This window comes from Teleopsis dalmanni, chromosome 1 (assembly GCF_002237135.1).
Source record: "Teleopsis dalmanni isolate 2A chromosome 1, ASM223713v2, whole genome shotgun sequence".
NCBI lineage: Eukaryota > Metazoa > Arthropoda > Insecta > Diptera > Diopsidae > Teleopsis > Teleopsis dalmanni.
Window position 1 is genome coordinate 2,081,653 of NC_051846.1, and position 21,475 is coordinate 2,103,127.

At 26.2% G+C, this 21,475-nt stretch overlaps 3 protein-coding genes across 3 annotated transcripts in view; all 3 read right to left on the reverse strand.

The window, feature by feature from the left end:
- LOC119665879 (chromosomal serine/threonine-protein kinase JIL-1) overlaps positions 1-14,362 on the reverse strand; it is a 42,522-nt gene extending 28,160 nt beyond the window's left edge. Inside the window, exons 1-2 of the mRNA XM_038075135.1 lie at positions 13,914-14,362; positions 10,681-11,644 (exon numbers count right to left, since the gene is read on the reverse strand). Coding sequence (XP_037931063.1) covers positions 10,681-11,446 — 766 coding nt within the window. The 5' untranslated portion in view covers positions 11,447-11,644; positions 13,914-14,362. The remainder of the gene's footprint in view (positions 1-10,680; positions 11,645-13,913) is intronic.
- A 3,703-nt stretch (positions 14,363-18,065) lies between these two features.
- On the reverse strand, positions 18,066-18,619 carry LOC119673534. The gene is made up of 2 exons (XM_038084831.1): positions 18,468-18,619; positions 18,066-18,351 (listed from the first exon to the last, which is right to left on the reverse strand). The coding sequence occupies exons 1-2, from the start codon at positions 18,576-18,578 to the stop codon at positions 18,151-18,153; spliced, it is 312 nt and encodes a 103-aa protein (XP_037940759.1). The 5' UTR covers positions 18,579-18,619; the 3' UTR covers positions 18,066-18,150.
- An 856-nt stretch (positions 18,620-19,475) lies between these two features.
- Positions 19,476-20,456, reverse strand: LOC119669813 (iodotyrosine deiodinase 1). The gene is made up of 2 exons (XM_038079841.1): positions 20,272-20,456; positions 19,476-20,208 (listed from the first exon to the last, which is right to left on the reverse strand). The coding sequence occupies exons 1-2, from the start codon at positions 20,426-20,428 to the stop codon at positions 19,496-19,498; spliced, it is 870 nt and encodes a 289-aa protein (XP_037935769.1). The 5' UTR covers positions 20,429-20,456; the 3' UTR covers positions 19,476-19,495.
- Positions 20,457-21,475: the final 1,019 nt, after the last annotated feature.

Genomic DNA, 21,475 nt, shown 5'->3' on the forward strand with positions numbered 1-21,475 from the left:
ACAATTACAACTGACTGGTGTGTCAAATGCTTTTTCATTACATGACAAGAATACGAACATGACATCTTATGACTACCCGTTTTCATTATACTAACAATATTTGACATTGAAATTGACATAGTGAAAACGAGGCTTAAGTGTTAATGTTTGCAAGAACATATGTATTTTAAACCTAACCTTACTTAGATTTGATTCATTTGACTGTCCTTAACTACCACATAGATCCTTAGAGGTACCTGTTAAGGCAGTGATTCTCAACCGGTACTCCTGTTAAATCAAATTTAACAGGTATGGATATATAGTTTGTAATTTGTACACTGAGTCCACATTTTATAGAAAATAAGCACAAAAAATATGCAAGTAATGATATACCTATTTTATAGCCTATATAATGTACCTATGCACTCACTTATAGAATTTATTATACATTATACCAGATATGCATAAAACATATTAAAATAATCATACAGTTTATTATTCTTAAATTTTGTGATCCCTTCTAAAAATCAAACTATCATATGTTAGTAAGTCTTGGTTAAAAAAAGTGAGGATTCAATATATAATATTGAATATTGCAATAAAAGAATCCGTATATTAGAATTCATTATACATTATACCAGATATGCATAAAGCATATTAAAATAATCATACAGTTTATTATTCTTAAATTTTGTGATCCCTACTAAAAAACAAACTATCATAGTAAGTCTTGGTTAAAAAAAAGTGGGGATTCAATATATAATATTGAATATTGCAATAAAAGAATCCGTATATTCGTTAAATGGTTAAAAGGTTAGTGTGCTTGATGCTAAAAGATCTAAACAATAAAAATTAACAGTACATTAATAATGAAACAAGCCAAGATTTGGCTACTGAACGTAAACATCAATCTTAAAATCATATCACATCAACTATAATCTAAGTTTTTATGTTCAATTGGTTTTTGTTTATTTTTTCAATATCTCAATTTGAAGATTTATTTGTTTAGTATTAACATCGAATCCAGTCACCCCTGGTTATTTTATTACAAAATAAAATAACAAATATTTTAATAACAATCGTAAGGAATGTGAGCCTTGTTTTCAGTTTTTTGTGGTACTTTAATGAACAGAATTTTACAAATAAATATTAAATCAAACCATTTATTTTAATGGTAATGTTTTTCTTGATAATTAAATTTCAAAGGTTTTTTTGTTTTTAAATGGTAAATAAGTTTTAATAATATAATCTTATATTTAGTTAAATATGTGTAGTTATATAGACTATAAATTGCTATTACTAATCAAAAATTACACTGCGATTTCGCGTGTATGGAAATTTGAAACTCTTTACCATTAAAGTTATAGCATTGAGTAAAAATATTATAGAGTCACAATGCCATAGAAATTAATTTTTGTTCTAGGTATCTATTAATGGGTACCCAAATCACTCAAATCTCTGCCGACGTCGCTTCAGTCGTTTTTGCTTCATACCAAAGAAGATTTTGCAATATTCTCTGCTTCATAGGTTCAAGAAATTTTTATATTTCTTTTTTGTGTTTTTTTCTCCTTTTGCTCTTTGAGGTGTTGTTATTGCTTTCTTGAATTATAATGTAAGTAGTAAAAAGAATTATTCCCTATTTTATATTCATTCATGCCTACTTGCTTTGTGTTTAAATATGAACATATGGACATTGATATTTTTGTATGTAATTTCGGGGGCAAGAGATATCAAAATTTTATTTGCAGCATTGAAACAATTTTTCATTATGATGGCATTTGAAGAAAGAGTTATAATTGTTTTCGTAATTAATTGTTATTAAGTATGGATTTTCAATTTTATCGCATTTACATAATATTTATATTAAATCTTAGGAAGTAATACAATCATAAGAACACATGTATATAAAATTATTACCAATAATTCGTAAAACATTTTTTAAAAATAGTATGATTTAGCTTTGCCAAATGTATTACAATAAAATTATATAGAAATCGATTTAAGATTAAACCTTCAGTTTATATGGCAGTTTGGATAGTTAACGCTATTTTACATATATATGCACTTAAAAGATACTGAATAAGTATAAACGGAATACCAGTACAAGGGGTACAAGTGTATCGACTATTAGCTTTTGCAAGCGAATAATTGCCGAGAAATGGAGATTTATTTAAATAACTGCATAATCATTGATAGTTACTAGATCGACATACATGAAAGGTTATCGTTAATTAAATAGAAATGACAATTTTCATGTTACTAGTTGCGTACTAATTTCCAGACCACCTTCGAGGTATAATGCATCGCGCGTTTTTTTTTTACATGGTGTCCCCAGGAGGCCTAGTCCATGTTAACGAAGAAATTTTGTTTAAAAAAAATAATATAGAAAAGATTTTTTTTACTATTTCAAAGTTTTTTTTTATTATTTGCTCTCTATTTCGACTATAATTTATAATCGTCCTCAAGAATTTGAAGAACTTTAGTTTTTTATATTAATATATGTACATTAGTATTTTCGACAAAAAGATTTTTTGCATATAAATGATAAAGAAATATATTATCACACATAAATAATTGGAAAATAGAATGGTAAAAAGAAGAAAGAAAACAACCTGCAGAAGATTTTCCGAAAATACTCCTAAACCTGCCTAAAATCCTACCACAACAAGGCCTAAAGACAAAACGACAACAAACAATGTTCAGGAATAGAGGAATACCACCACCAATAAGAGAACACATTTGTTAGTTCTTGCCGTTATTAGATATATATATGATACATTATTTTTTTATTGTTTATATGTATAAATTGCTTTGTTTAAAATATTAATGTATATTAACAGAAAAAATTATAAATTGATCAATATTCCGTGAATAACCATAAAAAATAGCGAAAGTTTCTACGTAATAAATATTAATATTTACATTTTTATACATATTTATTAACACATGTTTATTAATAACTATCTTAAAATTAATTCACTTAAACTATGTATTTTGAACAAAATAAATAAATAAAGTAAGTAGTTATGGTAATAAATAAATTATAAATAGATGTTATTAAGCCTGTATTAGGGCAAATTTGTAATATAAGGTCATATAACAATTTATGCCGTAGTCGATTTCACTTTCTCTACCATCCAAAGGAATTGCTTACGAATATAAGCAGAATAAAGTCCAGCAATTCAATTCGATGCAGTCTGCAGACCCCAATAAACCAACTCGGTAAATTAATGTAAAGTAAACTAAAATTTCCTAAGGTTTTTTGCACTGCACTTATGTTAAAAGCTTTCAAATTTAATTATTTTTTTATTATACATCTTATAAAATGTTCCCAATGGTAATACCTAATTTACCTAATTTACCCTACTCGAAATTCTGGTAAATACCAACATTCGCTGCCATACGGACATAATTTATCATTTTCCTCAATTTACCATCAATTACTTGAACTCGCACACGGTCAATTACATACAATTATCTTATTTTAGCTAATACTAATATAACATACATATAACTGTTATTATAACTGATTAAAACAAAAAATTGAAATTGGTTGCATTTGCTTCAAATGTTCCTAAAATAAGATCAAAAAATATTCATATTCTTCCAATGTTTATAAATGTTTATGTTTATAAATATACATTTATACACATACATATATATATGTAGATCAGTAAACTTCCAAACAAGTAGGGATGTTTCTCATATTTGCATTATAATTTATAAAGTGATATTAAATGCATGAAATTTTTACGTGCTGCTTGATACTGCCAAGCATTAATTGCAAAAACAAATAATTACACCAAAAACTAATTTGACTCTTTTCTTCGTAAACAAGCAAATCTGTTTTTTGTTTTCATTTTTGCCCTTCATTCATCAATAGTAAAATTTTGAGAAAGAACAAGCATAAGCGCGACCGATCTAGCAGCAGCGCAGAAAGAAGTAAAATCTTCACTCCGCCCTCCCGTGCCTGTTGCTGAAAATTTAAAAATTGAGTCATTGTGACTCTATAATATTCTTACTCAATGGTTATAGTCAAGCTGGATTTTTTGGATAATTCGGAAACGCAATAGACCTTTTCAACACACCAGCTAAAAATTTAGCAGAAATTGAAATTATAATCAAATTTGTCTAAAAATATATATGCTACTTCTGAGAACTTTATTTCTCATAAAATTAATAAATTATATTAAATTAGATTCGCTGCACATTATTACACTCACATTATCAACTAAAATGTTATAGTTCGCAATTGAAGTAGAGATATGTCTATATCTATGAAAAAATAGGCGTCTTCGTTTCTGATAATTCAAATTATTGTACAGGCTACAAGAACTGAAGATAAAAAAACAATTAATTGCTATTCGGATATTGTGACTTCCTACGATGATGGATAGCAATAAGTGTAGAAAGAGTGAATACATATCTACCCATAATTTCGCAATAAATTATGCTTAAATTTATGTTTTATATAAGATAATTAAAACTATATACGACGTCATACAGCGTGGTGCTCCAGTTAAGGAACACATTAAAAATTATCGTATTTTTACGCGATAAGTAGCTTTGTAACAAACATCTATACGCAGAACTGGGTTGAATCAGAATAGTTTTTTCTGCCCTGGATTAGAGACTAGTAGTTTAGTATAGTTTGAAGGCAGTCGAGTCTACAACCAGAAGCTAATCAAATATCATTTACCACTCTCATTTCATCGTTTGCAAAAACAATTGGATAGCATAGCTTGCAACAACAAGTACATATATATATGTAGTATAATATGATGATATTGACAAGTAAAGTGAAATGAAGTATTAACCCAAGTGATATATACTAAAAACTTGATAATAGAATGATTCATTATCATTATCATTGGAAGTATCATGTAGGTATTTCTCCTTATATTTATTTATTTATTTTTTATTTACTTATTTTTTGTTTATTTTCTGTTGATTTATTTATTTATTATTTCCTGTACTTAATTATTTATTAATTTGTTCAGTTTTTTATTAATTTTTTTTTATTATTTATTTATTTACTTATTTATTTATTTATATTATTTATATTATCGCTATCGTTATTTAAATTATTCATATTATATAATTAATAATAAATATTAATATTATTTTTACTATTTATGATATGTATATTCTACTAGTATTCTTCTTGTATTCTTTTAATTTTCTTCTGGTGCTCTTCTAGTATTTTTTTTAGTATTCTTTTAGTATTATTTTAGTATTCTTTTAGAAAAATACTGTTCTTTTAGAAGAATTTTTCTTTTATTCTTTTAGAACACTAAAATAATAGTATTTTTCTAGTATCAAAAAAAGAAGAGCACAAAATTCTTTTGATTTTATATCAATCAACTATATATATTTATATATAGATACATATATCAGAATATATTCTTCATTGACAAAGTTTTGTGCTCATTTTAACCCATTGATTTAAGTGAGGTCCGAAATATAAAATTCACCTTTTTCATTTTATATTATACAATGTATAATATAATATAATTGATTTCTCAAAATATACTTAAGGAACACTATTCTTCAACGTTGATATACGCAAGAATATAGTAGATACGCATCCTCCCAAAAATATATAATATACCTAATACAATATAATTTATCTTAATCATTATTGTATGGAATCAAATATATCAATCTCTTCATTTTATTTTGGAAGCAAGATTGAACGAAATCTTAGCGTTGGAAGACAGTGAGGTCATAATGCTAAATACCAAACATTAGACATGTATTGACAATATGAGAAAACTATTGGGATGTAGCATCCGACTGAAACAGTGCCAGTAAAAATCAATGAAGAATATGTTCTGATATGTGTAAATATATACCTTTATTTTTAGAATATATATAAGTGTTAAGAGACATCTATCAGGAGTCGAAATGATATATATAAATAAAATAAGATATACAAATATTAAATATAATTTTTTAATTAATCTATTTATTTAATAGATATGGGTACCATAATATGCCAATTAGAATTATGACACTTCATACACCATTAATTAATTTTTAGTGAACTAAAAAACCAAAAATTATTTTCAATCAAAGTTAATTTATTTCTCAATAAAATTGAACTGCCATATTTTACGAATAGAAAAATTTGAAAGTTAACTTCCCAGTTAAAAATCACGAAACTTATATTATTTGATAAAATTTTATTTGAATTTGATTTGAATTCCTTCTTGCTGTCCGCTGGATCAGAGATCACAAGCATTCGCCACATTTAATATTGACTAACCCCTAGATTGGTTAAAAAGAATCAATTACTTTAGCCGTATGCGGTATATACACTGAACTGCTCTACAGAATTTATGCTTACGAATATTGTGTTTCGTATCTGAACAACGCAACATAAAAAGTTCACCCACCGCCACCCAAAAAAACAGAAAGAATAACAATAACAACAACAACAAACGTATAACTAAGTATATATGTCAAGGTTATATGCATGTGCTCTACTTTGAACAACACAAATACCTAAAGTAGCGACATATTCGTAGATACACAAATATAGATATGTACACTAATATTTTATGCACAAAAATATATATAAACTTTAATTGAATAATTATAAAAAAAAAATTTATTATTTTATTATTGAGAAAAACTCAATATTAAAAAAAAAAAAAAAATACACCGAGTATATAAGTGTGAAATGCAGTAAATACCCATTATAAATATTTTATTGTGCAGTTTTATTTTATATATAACTGCCGTATAGCTTTTTTAAGTGCAAATTTTAACAAATAATACAATAAATAATAAATGCGAAGTTGTGATAAAGCTATGATCCAAACAGGGGATTTCTGTAATCGGGGAAAATAATGATTTTATTTTGCTACTATTTAATAAAAACCTCATAACGTCTTTAGCTTTTTGTGAGCAGGAAAAATGTGAGTTTGCTATGTCAGTCTAAATAGAAAAGAGCAGTTTTAAGAAATGTATCTCATAAAAATGAAAAAACCCCACGTTAATGTATTTAAAATATTATTTTATGTATTTACTGCAATCCGGTTTAAATGTTTTGATCAGTCAATGGAATATTGTATCTACTCATACTGGAACATATATATATATATATATATTCATATATACTATAGAGATATTCAAAGTCAATACATTTAACCGACATGTTTTGTGTGGAGCTTTTGACATCAGCGAAAACAAAACAAATACATGAGTAAATAGATTTTTATTAAAAGCTGTCTCCGCTACAAGTACAAATATTATTGAAATTCTTTCAATTACAAAGCCATTTTTGCGAGTTAATAGAGACATATGAAATATATAGAAAAAACAAAATTGTGATTAAGTATACGTCACTAATACGTTTTTATTTTATTATCTGTTCGTTTTTAATCAATAACGTATAGTCGTACTCGTACTCGTACTCGTAGTGCTAGGCAGCATGGTTAAGCAAATAAAAATTTTAAATAAAAACACACTTAAATTATTTAAAATGGAATAATTTTTGCTTTCAGAGAGTTTTCCAAACTATATATAAATAATTAAGAGAATTAATATATTTACAAAAAACAACATATCGGTATTTGTAGGAACTTTCTCTTTATGACTGGAGGCCATTAAAAAAAATTTTTTGGAATAAATTAAACTACTAAGCAAAGCACACAAATTTAAAGACAATTCATATATATGTATATAAATTATTCCGAATTTTTATAATTTTCTTTTATATATTTTTAATAAAATAATTATAACAAAAGAATTTTTACCACTTTTTTAGAAATATATTTAAAAATACAACAAAGAAGGTAAAAAAATGAAAGCAATCACACTTCTACTTCCAGTGAAAGAGAAAACTCAATGAGAGTCGATTTCGTTATTGAAATCAACATCAAAATGGGGAAGTACCATTTCACTAAATATAATTCATTTATATAGCATCGATGTCTAAGACGATATAAACTATATATATGTTTTTACTCCGACTTGCAGTGAAAGAGAAAACTCAATGAGACTCGCTTTCGTTATTGAAATCAATATCAAAATGGGGAAGTACCATTTTACTAAATATAATTCATTTATATAGCATTGATGTCTAAGAGGACATAAACTATGTATATGTTTTTGACTAAAAATAAAACTTTTATCAATATTTTATCAATATATATTTGATTGTTTTAAAATCACCATCTTTTAATAATGTGTTCGTTTATATCAGAGGTTCTCAAATTCTGATCACAAATAAACCGCTTCAACATCACTTCAACAAATTTTTTTTGATCCCCTATCGACCCCTTTACGGATTCCAGTACCCAAAAGGGACGTTATCGCCCGCTTTAAAAAACATTGGTTAAAATAAAAGCTTATTTGACATCTTGTCTTTATAAAAAAGTCAAAAACCCTCGAAACATTGGCAATTTTAAAAACTAGGAATGAACTATATGATTAAATACACATATAAAGTAAGTCTAAACAAAAATCTGTATTTATTAAAACGTTCAGATAAGCGTTTATATAAAAGAACAGAAACACATTATTATTTTAAATTTTTCTACTCTCCATTTGCTTATAAGAACTTCAGAGAAAAATAAGTGCGAGTAGAAAAAGTGCTGATAAGTAGCATGAAAAAGTTGATATAAGAATGAATTGTTATAAAAATAAGGAAATTAAAAAATATTGCTAAGACTCTAAAAAATTGAAGATAACAGCATCTTACATATTAAAACGTTCATGCAATTGATAAATAATAATCTGTTTTTTATGTAACTTTTTAATCAGTTTAGCAAATCATTACTTCTGTGAATACTCATTTATTTATATATTATATTATTTATATTTCAACTCATTTATTATAATTAAAATTAAGACAATTGAGTTCTCATCAGTAACTAAAATCTGATTATAGAAATTAGACTTCCATTTATGTAGTTATTATTAATTCAATATAAAAGTCAATTTAATATTGAGAACAATTATTTATTTGAATAGGTAAATCCTTGGGGCTAACAGAGAAACTATTTCGAATATGCTGTCTAATATCAATTATTAGTTATTATTGAAAAGTATTTTTAGTATTTTTAGGTATCACTATTTATTAAACAAGAAGGGTCAGACTAAAAATACTCGCATTCAATATATTATTTAATTGGAAGGTAGGTTAAGTCAAAATAAGTATTATCAAGCTTATAAGTGTAACCTAACTCGACATGAAAAACAGATAAATAATAAAAAAAAATATATATGTATATATATTTTTATGATCAGAAATGCTAAAAAAGAGCAGTTATAAAATATGTCTAAAAGATTCGAAAAGTAACAGACAACTTTTATATAGATATGCAACGCCCTACAAAATTACTGTCTAATTAAATTTCTATTTAACCGTTCGATTGCCGTTCAGTCTAAAATTTATCAATATTCGGATATATACTATACATTTGAGTACAGAGAGAATGTGAAAGTGAAACTTTTCCAAAAGTAACATAAATAATATAATATAAACAAATGCATATATCATATGCGAAGAGAAGTTAAACTTTTCATAAGTCTAAAACCCACCTGATATTTCTAAAAACTTGGCTTTGTCTCTAATTTTAAAGGATGACAGTTCAGTCAGCTTAGTTACAAAAGAAATCAGAAATATATTATATTCTCTCCTAGCCAATGATATATGAGGTGGAGTACAGTTTCCTCCTTATCTTTTCATACAAAAGTCGTTAGAAGTTCTAGACTGTGTTATTGCATGCTTTCCTAATACGCCGTAACTTGTCAGGACCGATACCGTTGCACTGATTTTGTTTCGATTTACTTGAATAATAAATAACATGACAACTGATATAAATTTATTTAAATGTAGAGCTAATCAGGTTGACAAGATATATTCAATGTGTTATTAAGATGATATTTAAAAATCGTTGCTACATATATATATGTATTGTTTTTACATCTATATTTTATAATGAAATCTTTTCTAGAGAAAATAATTTTTCTTTAACACTTTATTTATTGTTAAATTTATTGATAAAGTCCTATATAATTTTCTTCCATTAATTTGAAGTCCCAGAAAGTAGACAGTTATGATAAAATTAGTTTGTAATAACAACATAGAATCTTGAAAAAAAGGAGTCGTATCTAAAAAAAACTCCGATATAAACTCCACTTATCGTTAATTCAAAAATAAGGCGTTACAGTTAAAATTTGTACAACATTTTGTTAGTAATATTTACTTTTGTTTAAAACTTAGTTGTTGATAAAAAATCTTGTTTATTTCTTCTTTCAGTTTGAGATCCCGAGAGAAAACCAAATGCTATGATAAATTTATTTTATAATTATAACACAGAATCCCTAAAAAGGGTTTATTTGGAAAACTCTGAGAATTCGTTTATCGTTAATTCAAAATTAAGTCACTTAACCACTGTGATAAAATTTTCATAATTGAAAAAGAAACTACAAAATAGACAAAATGTTTGAATAATGTCGAAATTTCGGTTCTTTAAAGAAATTCAGATTTGATTTCACATTAAAAATATTTCCTATAACCGAATTGATCACATGATCTCAAAAAATAATTAATATTCACAGTTTGAAGCGCTACTGAGCACTATATTTTTATCTTTTAATTTTTAAGTTTTATAACTTAAATTAAAATAATTCGGAAATGTTTGTATAATTTAATATAAGATATTGTAATATTTACTATGTACTTACATTTTGTGAAAACTTGCGTTACTTCCTCAATCTCGCGTAGTAAACGTTCTGGGTCCACTTGATTTGATTCTCCGTTTTCATTCTTTGGAGAAATACTACTTTCTTTTCCCTTAACATTCGGACTTTTTTGTTGTTTTTGACTGTGGACAACAGAGTCATTACTACTCGAGCTGCTGCTGCTACTCGTAGTCGAACGTCTAACAGGTAAGTTGGAAGTTTGTTTATAACCATTACTTGTACTACTCGTATTACAATTATCGGATACTTCCACATCACTATCACTGTCAGGTACTTCGACTATATCATTGTCCCTTTTACCATTAACTATTAACTGTTGCTGCTGTTCATATTCTTTCAGATGTGTTTTATTATATATATTGCTTGTTTGTATATGTTCCAATCGCACATAAGATGCTGAATTATTAGGATAACGTTTTGAATGGTGGTTATTGTTATTATTGTTGCTGTAATGATTCTCTATTATAGATCGATTTTTATAATTTGTTACAGTTTGATGTTTTGTATTTGCAATACTTGAAGCGACAATAATTTTTTGACGTTTACTTTTAGAAGCTGCTGAATCGGGTGAACCTGCTCTTTGACGTTTACTATAACCACTTACTGTACTAAAACTCGCGACCGGTTCAGTAATATAGTTGTAATAATCGCTACCATGCCCCATTTTATGCGTTCCAACTATTTTCTTGGATAAACTACTTGAGCCGACAACCAGTGGGGCTTTACTACCGTTATGATATCGACTCATTATGAGAGAACAATTTCAACAAGTTGGAGAAATAAAAATTTATTTGAAATTTAATTTTTGAATGCTTCGAAAAACACTTGTATTGTTTACATTAATTATTAACTTTTCACGATGGTGTATTTATCTTTAATGAAGGGATTAAATTAAATTATTGAAAGTATAAAATTTAACTTGTTTTCACTTCTTGTTGTAATGATTCTGAAAAGACAAAGAGAAAATATGATAATTTAGCCAATGATTTTGGTTTTAAAATTATGTGAAAATTAAAAATACTACATATTCAAGTACAATTCTTTCTTAAAGTATATAAATATTAGTATATAAATAAGTATATAAATAATATCAGCAGTTTTACTAAGTACAATAAAGATAAAATAGCCTAATGAAATGGATACCTAATAACAAGATCAGCGCAAAACCTTCTCAATAAAACCCAATACATTATCTTCAGAGTGACATTTGAATTTTACTGCAGTTTTACTCATGAGAAAGAATGGACAACGATATCTTCGTTCAACAATTTCGGTACCGCCATCTGCACGGATCACACCAAATAGATTCTGGTGTCGATGAGTGTATATACTCGGAAAGACTAAATATTTACAAGTGTGTGCGCCTTTTCAACTAATTAAGTGTTTTTCAAACATATAAGATGATTGTTGCAGAATACTTAACATATTTTTGGATACCCATATTGCAGATCTTTGGATTACAATCTTCTACTACTATCTCCTATGGCACAATGCTTCTCTGATCTAAATCCTGCAGAATCGACAGAGCGGAGGAAGCCGAAATAGCAGAAGTAGCGAAGAATAGTCACACTCTTCCAGAAGTGATACACATATCTCTTATTTTAAATGGGCCATTATTATCAGATATATTTAAATAATGAATTAAATAGCGAAATTATTAAATTTTAAATTATATTCTTTCCTTAGATTTATTTTCACAAAAATCTATATGCCATATAGAGTTTATTATCAAGTTAACTTAACTCGAGAGGCCATGCAACAAGTTGGAAAGACAAGTTAAGGCAGCACTGCGACTTTATGAAAAACTTGAAATTAAATAAAGGGATTGACTAACTTCTGATAAGAGTATAACGGAAGTTATTTGTTTGTAGTAATTTATAGGTTTAAATATATTTACGTGTGTGGTGGTATGAGACACAAACTTGTTTGATTGCTACTAAAAACACGCCCTCAAAAATAGTGCTACAGCAAAGCACAGATAAAGCTCCCCGCGCCATTAATTAAAACAAGCAAACAGTTGAAACAGTATCGGCGTTCAGCCTTTATGTATGGCATACCGGCGCAATGATGATCAGATTTATTCATTTATAGACCGTGGTGGGACCCACAGCTTCTATCTAGGGCATGTAGAGCGTCCCAATAAAATGTAAATGAAGCTTTTGGATTACTAGCGTTAGTACAATAACTGAAAGTAGCTATACTTATAAATGTATGGATTGACATTTGTCACATAAGGGAGTAAAGATTTTTCCATAACCAACTCGAGCATAAAACAAAAGGAAGGAAACTTCAATTAGGATTAGACAATTACAGCGAAGTTATTATAATCTCGCCCACATAACGGAGTAAAGGTTTTTCCATAACCCACTCCGGAATAAAACAAAAGGAAAGGACTATCAGTTACCTTTAACAAATTAAATACAATATATATATAAATAATTTACTTGAAATCAAAATTGATTGGAGATTGAAGGTGATTTTAATGAAACATATTTATTTTATGAAATTAATAATATTTTATAGTATGTTTATACGGCCACTATAGTTATAATTGTCTTAAACATCATCATATGTGATATTCTATATTCAATACTGTTCATGTTTTTCATCCGTGGTTAAAATATTATTTCGAAGAAAAAATGTGTAAAGATCTATTTAGAAAAAAGTCCGCCTATTTTTATTCAACTCTTATAAGAATGCATGAATCATATATTTAAATCATGTTCAGTTTGACACTTTTTTGGCATTTCTCATTTTTATACTAAATATATTTATTTTAAATCTCACTTTACATACAATAGATTAATTAAAAAAATTATTATATACAAAAAAACTATATAAATTTTAATTCATAAGTAATTCATATATATAGAAATTTATTAAAATCCTTATTAATGAATGTACTTATGAAATGTACCTTTAACTTTATTGGAGAATAATATTTTTAAGCAAATTAATATAAATAATTTCATAGACTGCACATTTTATTTATTTATTTCTTCGGAGAAATATGGCAATTCCCAAGATGTTAGGAAACATACACGACGACTGGTGCTCACCAGTCTTAATCTTAAAATAATCTTTGTAGTAAACGATAACGAATGTAATTAAACAACAACTCTAACTTAAATTAAAATTAAATATATACTTATATTAGAAAGTATTTATTTTGTGCTTTTAAGCAATTATAGAAAGTTAATAATTTAAATTCTTACCAGTTTATGAAAACACGATTTTAGCATTTAGTAGACATTGTATGCAAACGATAATAAATGCACTTCATTCAATTGATTCGAATGGAATGATAATAATTTGTGCCAAATATTCACTTTTAACTCAAACAACTGAATTGCAAACACTTTTTAATATATATTTTAATTTTTATAAAATTAATTAATATTTTTTTTTCATACTTTAATAAAATATTTAACCACGCTCATCATTTTTCACCACATTTATAAGGTATTTACATACATATGTCATCTTATATTTTGTCGCTTTGGTTTTAACGATAACGAATGGCGTACCAAAACGACCCGAGAATAATTCATAAACTCAAATACGACGTACATTCTTCACGCTTTCTTCTGTTTTAAATATTCTTTTGATCAGTTTTAAATTTTTCATATTGGATAAATTCCGAAAACCAATATATAAATCATGTATTTTTACTTAATATAACTGTTTTAAATAAAATTAAGCATAATATTTTTATTCTTAATTGCATATGCTTATTATTAAGTCGTTTTTGTGCCCATACGTTTATTAGTTATCATCGACTTTCTTTTCTATCACTTATACTTGGAGAAAAAAAAAACTCACTCATATCCTCATTTAGAACAGTGCATAAAATAACTCACACAATAAATTAACTTATATAAAAGAATGCGCGACGAATAAACGAACGACACACAACAACTTCATTCAACGATGGGAGCGTACTGACTAATAAAGCGACGTGAAAATAAAATGGTGGAATATGAAAAATGAGAAATGAAGCATGTTGTGTAATTTAATTTGCATTTATTCAAAAATTGAACTATGAGTGTACACACGTGAACATTTGGTTTCTTGAACAATGCCCTACCAAAATAAAGTATTTAAATGAATATAAACAAAAATTGCCCATGATTATTTATTATTTTTTATTTAAATTGTTTATAAAAATAAAAAATTAAAATATTATAATATATATTATATTATATATATTATATTATTTTATTATATATATATTAAAACTAATATATTCTACAAATTTTTAAGTAAAATTTTATAAATTGATCAAACTTATAAATAATTTGTTACACAAAAATCCAGAAAATTTATAAAACAACACATCCGTTTATTATACTTAATAAATATTTAATAATACTTGCTCTTTTCATTGTGTCTTGGTTTTTTTATGCCAAGAATACAATCAACGCCAAACGAGATTTTGAAAACCAAATGGCTTGCATAATTGTATTCCAAACAAATTGACTATCTATATATTACATTATTTTCTACAAACAAATAAAATGTCTTATTATAAATGATTATAAATGTCAATAATACATATTATCACAATACATAAAATATAGAAAATATTACATCTCTTCGAGATTTTTATTTAGCATGCTAAATAAAACATGAATTTTATTCTTTGGTCTTAATTATTATATTATAGTTCATTTTCATAAGTTTAGTTGTATTGGACTTACACGATATTTTTTTTTTTTAATTTTAACCGTCAATAATTTTAATTTTATTTTTAAAGCAACAACAAAAAAACTAGCGTATTAATCCAGTAATAGAACAGAAACTAATATTGGATTTACACGAGAGTTTTCTTTGTAATTAAAGCTGCCAAAAATGTTCATTTTGTATTGAAAGCAACAACAAATGACAACTAAAATTACAAACAAATCTATCATGTGAATCCAGTTTGCGTAATAGTTTTGTTGAAATTAAAGAAAACCAACATACCGTAGGGTTACGTTGTTATAATATTTAACAAAAATTTGAATTATATTTTTCTTCAAATTTATTTTATCTAAAATAAATTAATTATATATAATAATTATTATTTATTTTTCAATATCTACAATAAGAAGTCATAAATTTGTAAGAAAGTATATTTTATATAAATTTAACATAAAATGTATTAAATTAAACAGAGCTATATGAGAAAACCGACAGGCTGCGCTACTTAGCACTATTAATCTGGAAATAATTACTAACCGTACGGGAAAGTAAACAGATCTTAGATCCGTCATTGAATAATCACGAAGTTTATTAGGAATACACAAATTAGTTAATTAGTAATTAATAATTAGTTAATTAGTAATTATCAAATAGTAAAAGTGCCCAGATGCACTAACTCGGAAAAGGCTCAACATTAGATTAGACTTTCATGGAATACAGTAGTACAAATTGATTTGTATGTACTTTGGTATAACTTTCACAAAAATGGTTTTTAGTAAGAACACTTTCATAGAACACAATAGTACAAATTGGTAAATAGATATTTTCGGACAAAGTTAATTAAACTCAATGTTCTTAATTCAAATTAAACATATTTTGCAATTAATTAAAAATTATTAAAAATAATATTAAATATTTTAATTTTCTATAATAATTCACAGCTCATATATAATACCTTAAGGTAAATGTTATTATTTTGACGTATTTAACCGGCAAAATTTGTTAACATGATGACTTTCATTATAATTAAAGTTTTCTAAATTAATAATTTATTTATTTATTATACAAAATCTTAAATATGTATTTAGTATGGATGATTTATTAGAGTTGGTATCAATTAGTACCTCTATTGAATTTTGTGAGTAGTGTTGTTTGAATATACTACATTCTTTGTGACTGTCCAATTCTGATCTAGGCCGAGGGTAGTAATAATGTCTTGCTTTTCAATAAATCGTGACAATAATGACATCGTAAATCGTCATATCTATGAACACAATTTTTATGCAATCCGTTTAAGCTGTTTTTATTAATGGTTTTAATACTTTTGGGTGTTAGTTTTACCTTTGTCAACACAAATTATGATATGGACGGAGTGTACCTATTACACATGGTGTACAAATGAAAAATTTTCAACACAAACCAGCTTGAGGGCTTCAGCGAATTTGCACAAAACTTGTTTAGTTGACAGCTGCTCAATTCTATCGCTTGTTCGTTTGTGTAATCGCAATATAAAAATTCTTTGCTACCTTTTTGATGCACATCTATTCGTAAACAAAAGGAGAAAAAGAACATTATGATAAATAAATAACAAAGAATAAATGTGCATAAATGGTTCGTAAACATATTGAATAAAACTGCAATAACAGATGTTGATTTCTTCTGGCAACATTTTGTCCAGAGTAGCCATGACATCTCAGAATAGCGGCTTCTTTTGAAATAATAGTTTAATAAGGAAATATTATTTGGAAATCACAATATATTGTGCTGGTACAAATATCTCAAACAGTTAAGATTTTTTTTAAAAATAGTAATCATAAGAAAACTGTGATTTATACTTGTTCACAGTTGTAAATAATACAATAAATCATAATAAAAAAGTAATTTATAACTATATTATTATGCTTGTAATAATTGTTTATAACACTATTATCATATTAAAACCCACCACAATGACAATTGCCTGGTACACAATGCAAGAAAAAAAATAAAAAAAGAAGTCTAAATCGCGGAATTATTGTTTATTAAATTATTGTTTAAATCAATTGTGTAAAATAATAGTTTTCTATATAAAGTATGTGATGATTTGAAGTATGTCCAGAATCCCGACATAAGTTATCCATCCACTATTATGTATATTCTGTTAAAATCGTATGTAATTTATTATGAATATTGTACATTATATGGTACATTATTTGATATATGTACAAAATCCCGACGTTGTTTCATATATTCATTAGTTATCCGTCCACTATTATGTATATTTCGTTAAAATCGTATGTTGTTTATTGTAAATATCGTTGTAAATTATAAATATACATGTTTATAAAAGTATTCTATATCAAGTACATAATTTAAAATATGTCCAGGTGTTTCATATATTCATAAGTTATCCATTCACTATTTTGTATATTTTGTTTAAATCGTATGTTGTTTATTGTAAATATCGTTGTAAATATACATGTTTGAATGTAATGTAAAAATATCACATACATGATGAATGAATATGAATTTTTGAGTATACATCTACAAAATATGAAATTTTCATAAATATACAAAGGATTCAGTAATATAGATGATATAGGTAAATACTATTCTATTAGTATTTAGTATAGAATATTTTATTCTATACTATTCATCTTAAATTATTGTTTATAAAATTTCATAGAAATGATGCTGACCTGAAATTGTTGTTCGTAAAATATTCCATAGTTATGATACTAGTACGCAATTTTAAACATATTTTATATTAAATATGTTAACATATAGTGATTATTTTCTTCTATTTCTCAAATAACGTAGACGCAGCAACATCAAGTCGGCGTCATACAAATGAATTGCATCGTGGTATTGCTTTTCTATACGTTTATTCAACATTGGTAAAATATGCACCATTACAATTATTGTAACAAATACCAGAAGCGATATAATTCCAATCACTATAGCAGCTCTCTGTAGCCTCTCAGGTATAAACTGAAAAGAGAGTTAATATAAATTTATATTAGAAAAACAAATGGTTTAAGCACTATATCAATTAAGCAATGAGGTTTAGAAAAAAAAAAAAAGTAAAAGCTTAAGAAAATATTTACAGCTTTTGACTGAAAATCATATCCTAGTAGAAGTACAATTAACAGGTCTAGTAGAATGATAACACTAGCTACTTTTAAAATAAATGATTTTGCAATACGAAATTCTGTCATCGTGCCTTTTCTGGATTAGTGTACTAAGTGGACTTTCTTTCTCTGCGTTTAAAATATCAATGCCAAAAAAATAAAATTTAAACCAACGTCAAAATTAATACTGAAAAAAAATTGACAGAAAGAGAGACAGAGAGAGAGATAGATAGAGATATCTACACATTAAATATAAACAAAATTGTTTAAATGTTCTTGGCAAAAAAAAGAAATTAATTGAAATCAGTGGATTTTCCCTATACTTTGACTTATAATAATTAATCATTTATTAGTAATTTTTTCGTTTTTTGCATTTTACTAAGGCACATTTCTTAAAAAACTAAATTTTTATATATTTTAAATTATATTAGCATTTATATCTAAGTTACTTTTAAAAACTAAAGATATATAAAAAAAATGAAAGCGAGTGAGTTATGGGTTACTTGATTAACTATTTAGTTTTTAAAAAGGACTTACAAAGGACCAAAGGACTTTGGTCACACAAAACGCTCGGTAAGTGCAAATTAACTTTTCTTACGTACAGTTAAAGTAAATTATACTGATATGATTTTGTTTGAACACCATTAGGAAATTGTTTCTTCAATTTTAATCACTAAATTAGTTATGGTAATTGGATTATCGTTCTTAAATAATATCATATGAAACATAGGCTATTGTTATTATTTTATTCGACAAAGTGAGAAGTATTACACACCACGACTCAAATGGTATATTGTGCTAACCCCAGTTGATCAACAGGCTTTTAAAGAAAGAAACTTATAGAATTACAAATTAATATTATACCAATATCAATTATGATAATAAAGCCATAATAAAGCTAAAGAAATTGTAAAATACTATACAATAAAATATTAATAATATATAATTATAAAATATATTTTTTTATTATTTTTATTTTATCCATCAACATTTGCAAAATAAATTCAATAAGTAACCATTATTTTATTTAAAGGTTTTCGTTTCAAATCAGGAACAACACATTCTTTTGCCGCATACCCCACCGGTAACAACACTAACAGCTTCTCATATGATGGTCTCTTTAAGAGGTTACGTAAAGCTGGACCACAATTAAGAGGTGTAGTTACGAGAGAATTTAGGCCAGCTGCTTGAAGAGCAGAGAGTAATATCCCAGTGGCTATAGATACAGAAATTTCGTTATAATAGTGTTGTTTTTTACGCCCATCTGGAAGAAAACTATACATTTGTTTAAAAACAAGAATTAAATATGGCGCATCCGTTAAATATTTCTTGATATGGTTTGTTCGCAAAGGTTTTAGATCTGTAATCCATTGACGATGCATACGTTGTTCATAGTTTAATTCTTCTTCTTTTTCTATTATTTCACGTATGCTTTGTTTTAATTTCGCGCAGCCAACAACGCAAAATGTCCATGGTTCCGTGTGTGCACCACTGGGTGATGTACCAGCTGCTCTAATACAGTCTTCAATAACTTCAATCGGAACTTTAGTTTGACTAAAAATGCGTACACTACGTCTATTATTCATCATTTTATAGAATTGTTCTGCTTTACCCGGAAGAGTTATTACTGCACCATTATAAGGAACATGTTCTTTTTCTTCCAAAGCTGGTACATATTCACTATACTCGGTATCACTATTATTTTTTGTAAAATTCACTAAAATTTAAAATGAAAAAAATAAAATTCTTTCATAATTTTAAAATATAATTCTTATCAAACCTCCAATATATTCCTGTCCATCTAGTTTAGTTGTTCTGGTATTATTGTGCTTCTTATGTATCAAAAAACTAATAATGAATATCACCAAAAACGTAAATAATAGTAATTGCCAATTTTGTAAAAATAAAGAACTATTCAGATAACTTTGTAAATTCATATCACACTAAATTACAAATTATTATTACCACAATTTGTCTGAGTAAGATGAAAAGATTTCTTATCTTGATAAGCAGTTATTGTTATGTTTAAAGTATTTTTTTTGAACATCCCTGTTTTGTGACACACAACAAAATGTTAGAAAAGCAGAGAAACTATTAAAAATAATTATTTATACCTCTAAGTAAAATATATTAATAAAACTTGTTTCAGTCTTGTTTATACTAAAAATAATGTTGAATAAAAATTTAATTTTAATTTATTATTTACCAGGAATATTCCGTAAGGTCTCAACACAATAATATCGTAAAATTTTATGTTATATATATTTTTGTGAAATTCCGACGATAATTTGAATATACGTGTATTCTTTCAACATGAATACTGCAATAGAACAACTTCTGGTTGCTTAAGAATAACTTGGTATCACTGTCTTAATCAGTAAAAATATGACAAGTAAACAAATTATAAGTAAATTTGTGATGATATATATGTACATGTAAATAAAAAAATACCTACCGATAATTTTATAAGAAAATTTTTTTTATATAAAGAAATATAAAATGAATGACACAACAAAGTTATTGGTGGGCATTTTATATTGTATTTGAATTTATATAAAAATATGTATTTTATAGGCTTTATCCATGACAACGAAGAAAAATATAGTGAAATAAGGATACAAAGAGAGCAGCGCATTGATCAAATATTTGAAATTGTTTCTTTTGATGACGCTTCCAGACTAGCTTTAACCTAGTCCGTAATGGACTAGTTACAAATGATCATTTTATATTATACACTTCTTATGCATGCATTATATAGTTATACACTTCTTATGTATGCATTTATTTTACTTTTCAATTATAATTTTTTCTTTCTTAATTGTTTTGTTAATAATAAGTAAAATGCAAAAATTTGAAACTTGAACTGCATAATATTTTAAATTAACTGTAAAACTTATAAAGATTAATTCTTTTAATATTAATTCTTCAAAGTATTGTTAGCGTCATTCGTCATATGTAATATCATCATTGCATTTAACAATAAA

Coding starts and splice junctions, on each gene's coding strand:
- LOC119673534 (XM_038084831.1), bottom strand. CDS start 18,578: ATGACAGAATTTCGTATTGCAAAATCATTTATTTTAAAAGTAGCTAGT. Junction 18,352..18,467: donor ATGATTTTCAGTCAAAAGCT/GTAAATATTTTC, acceptor CTCTCTTTTCAG/TTTATACCTGAGAGGCTACA.
- LOC119669813 (XM_038079841.1), bottom strand. CDS start 20,428: ATGAATTTACAAAGTTATCTGAATAGTTCTTTATTTTTACAAAATTGG. Junction 20,209..20,271: donor TGGACAGGAATATATTGGAG/GTTTGATAAGAA, acceptor TTTAAATTTTAG/TGAATTTTACAAAAAATAAT.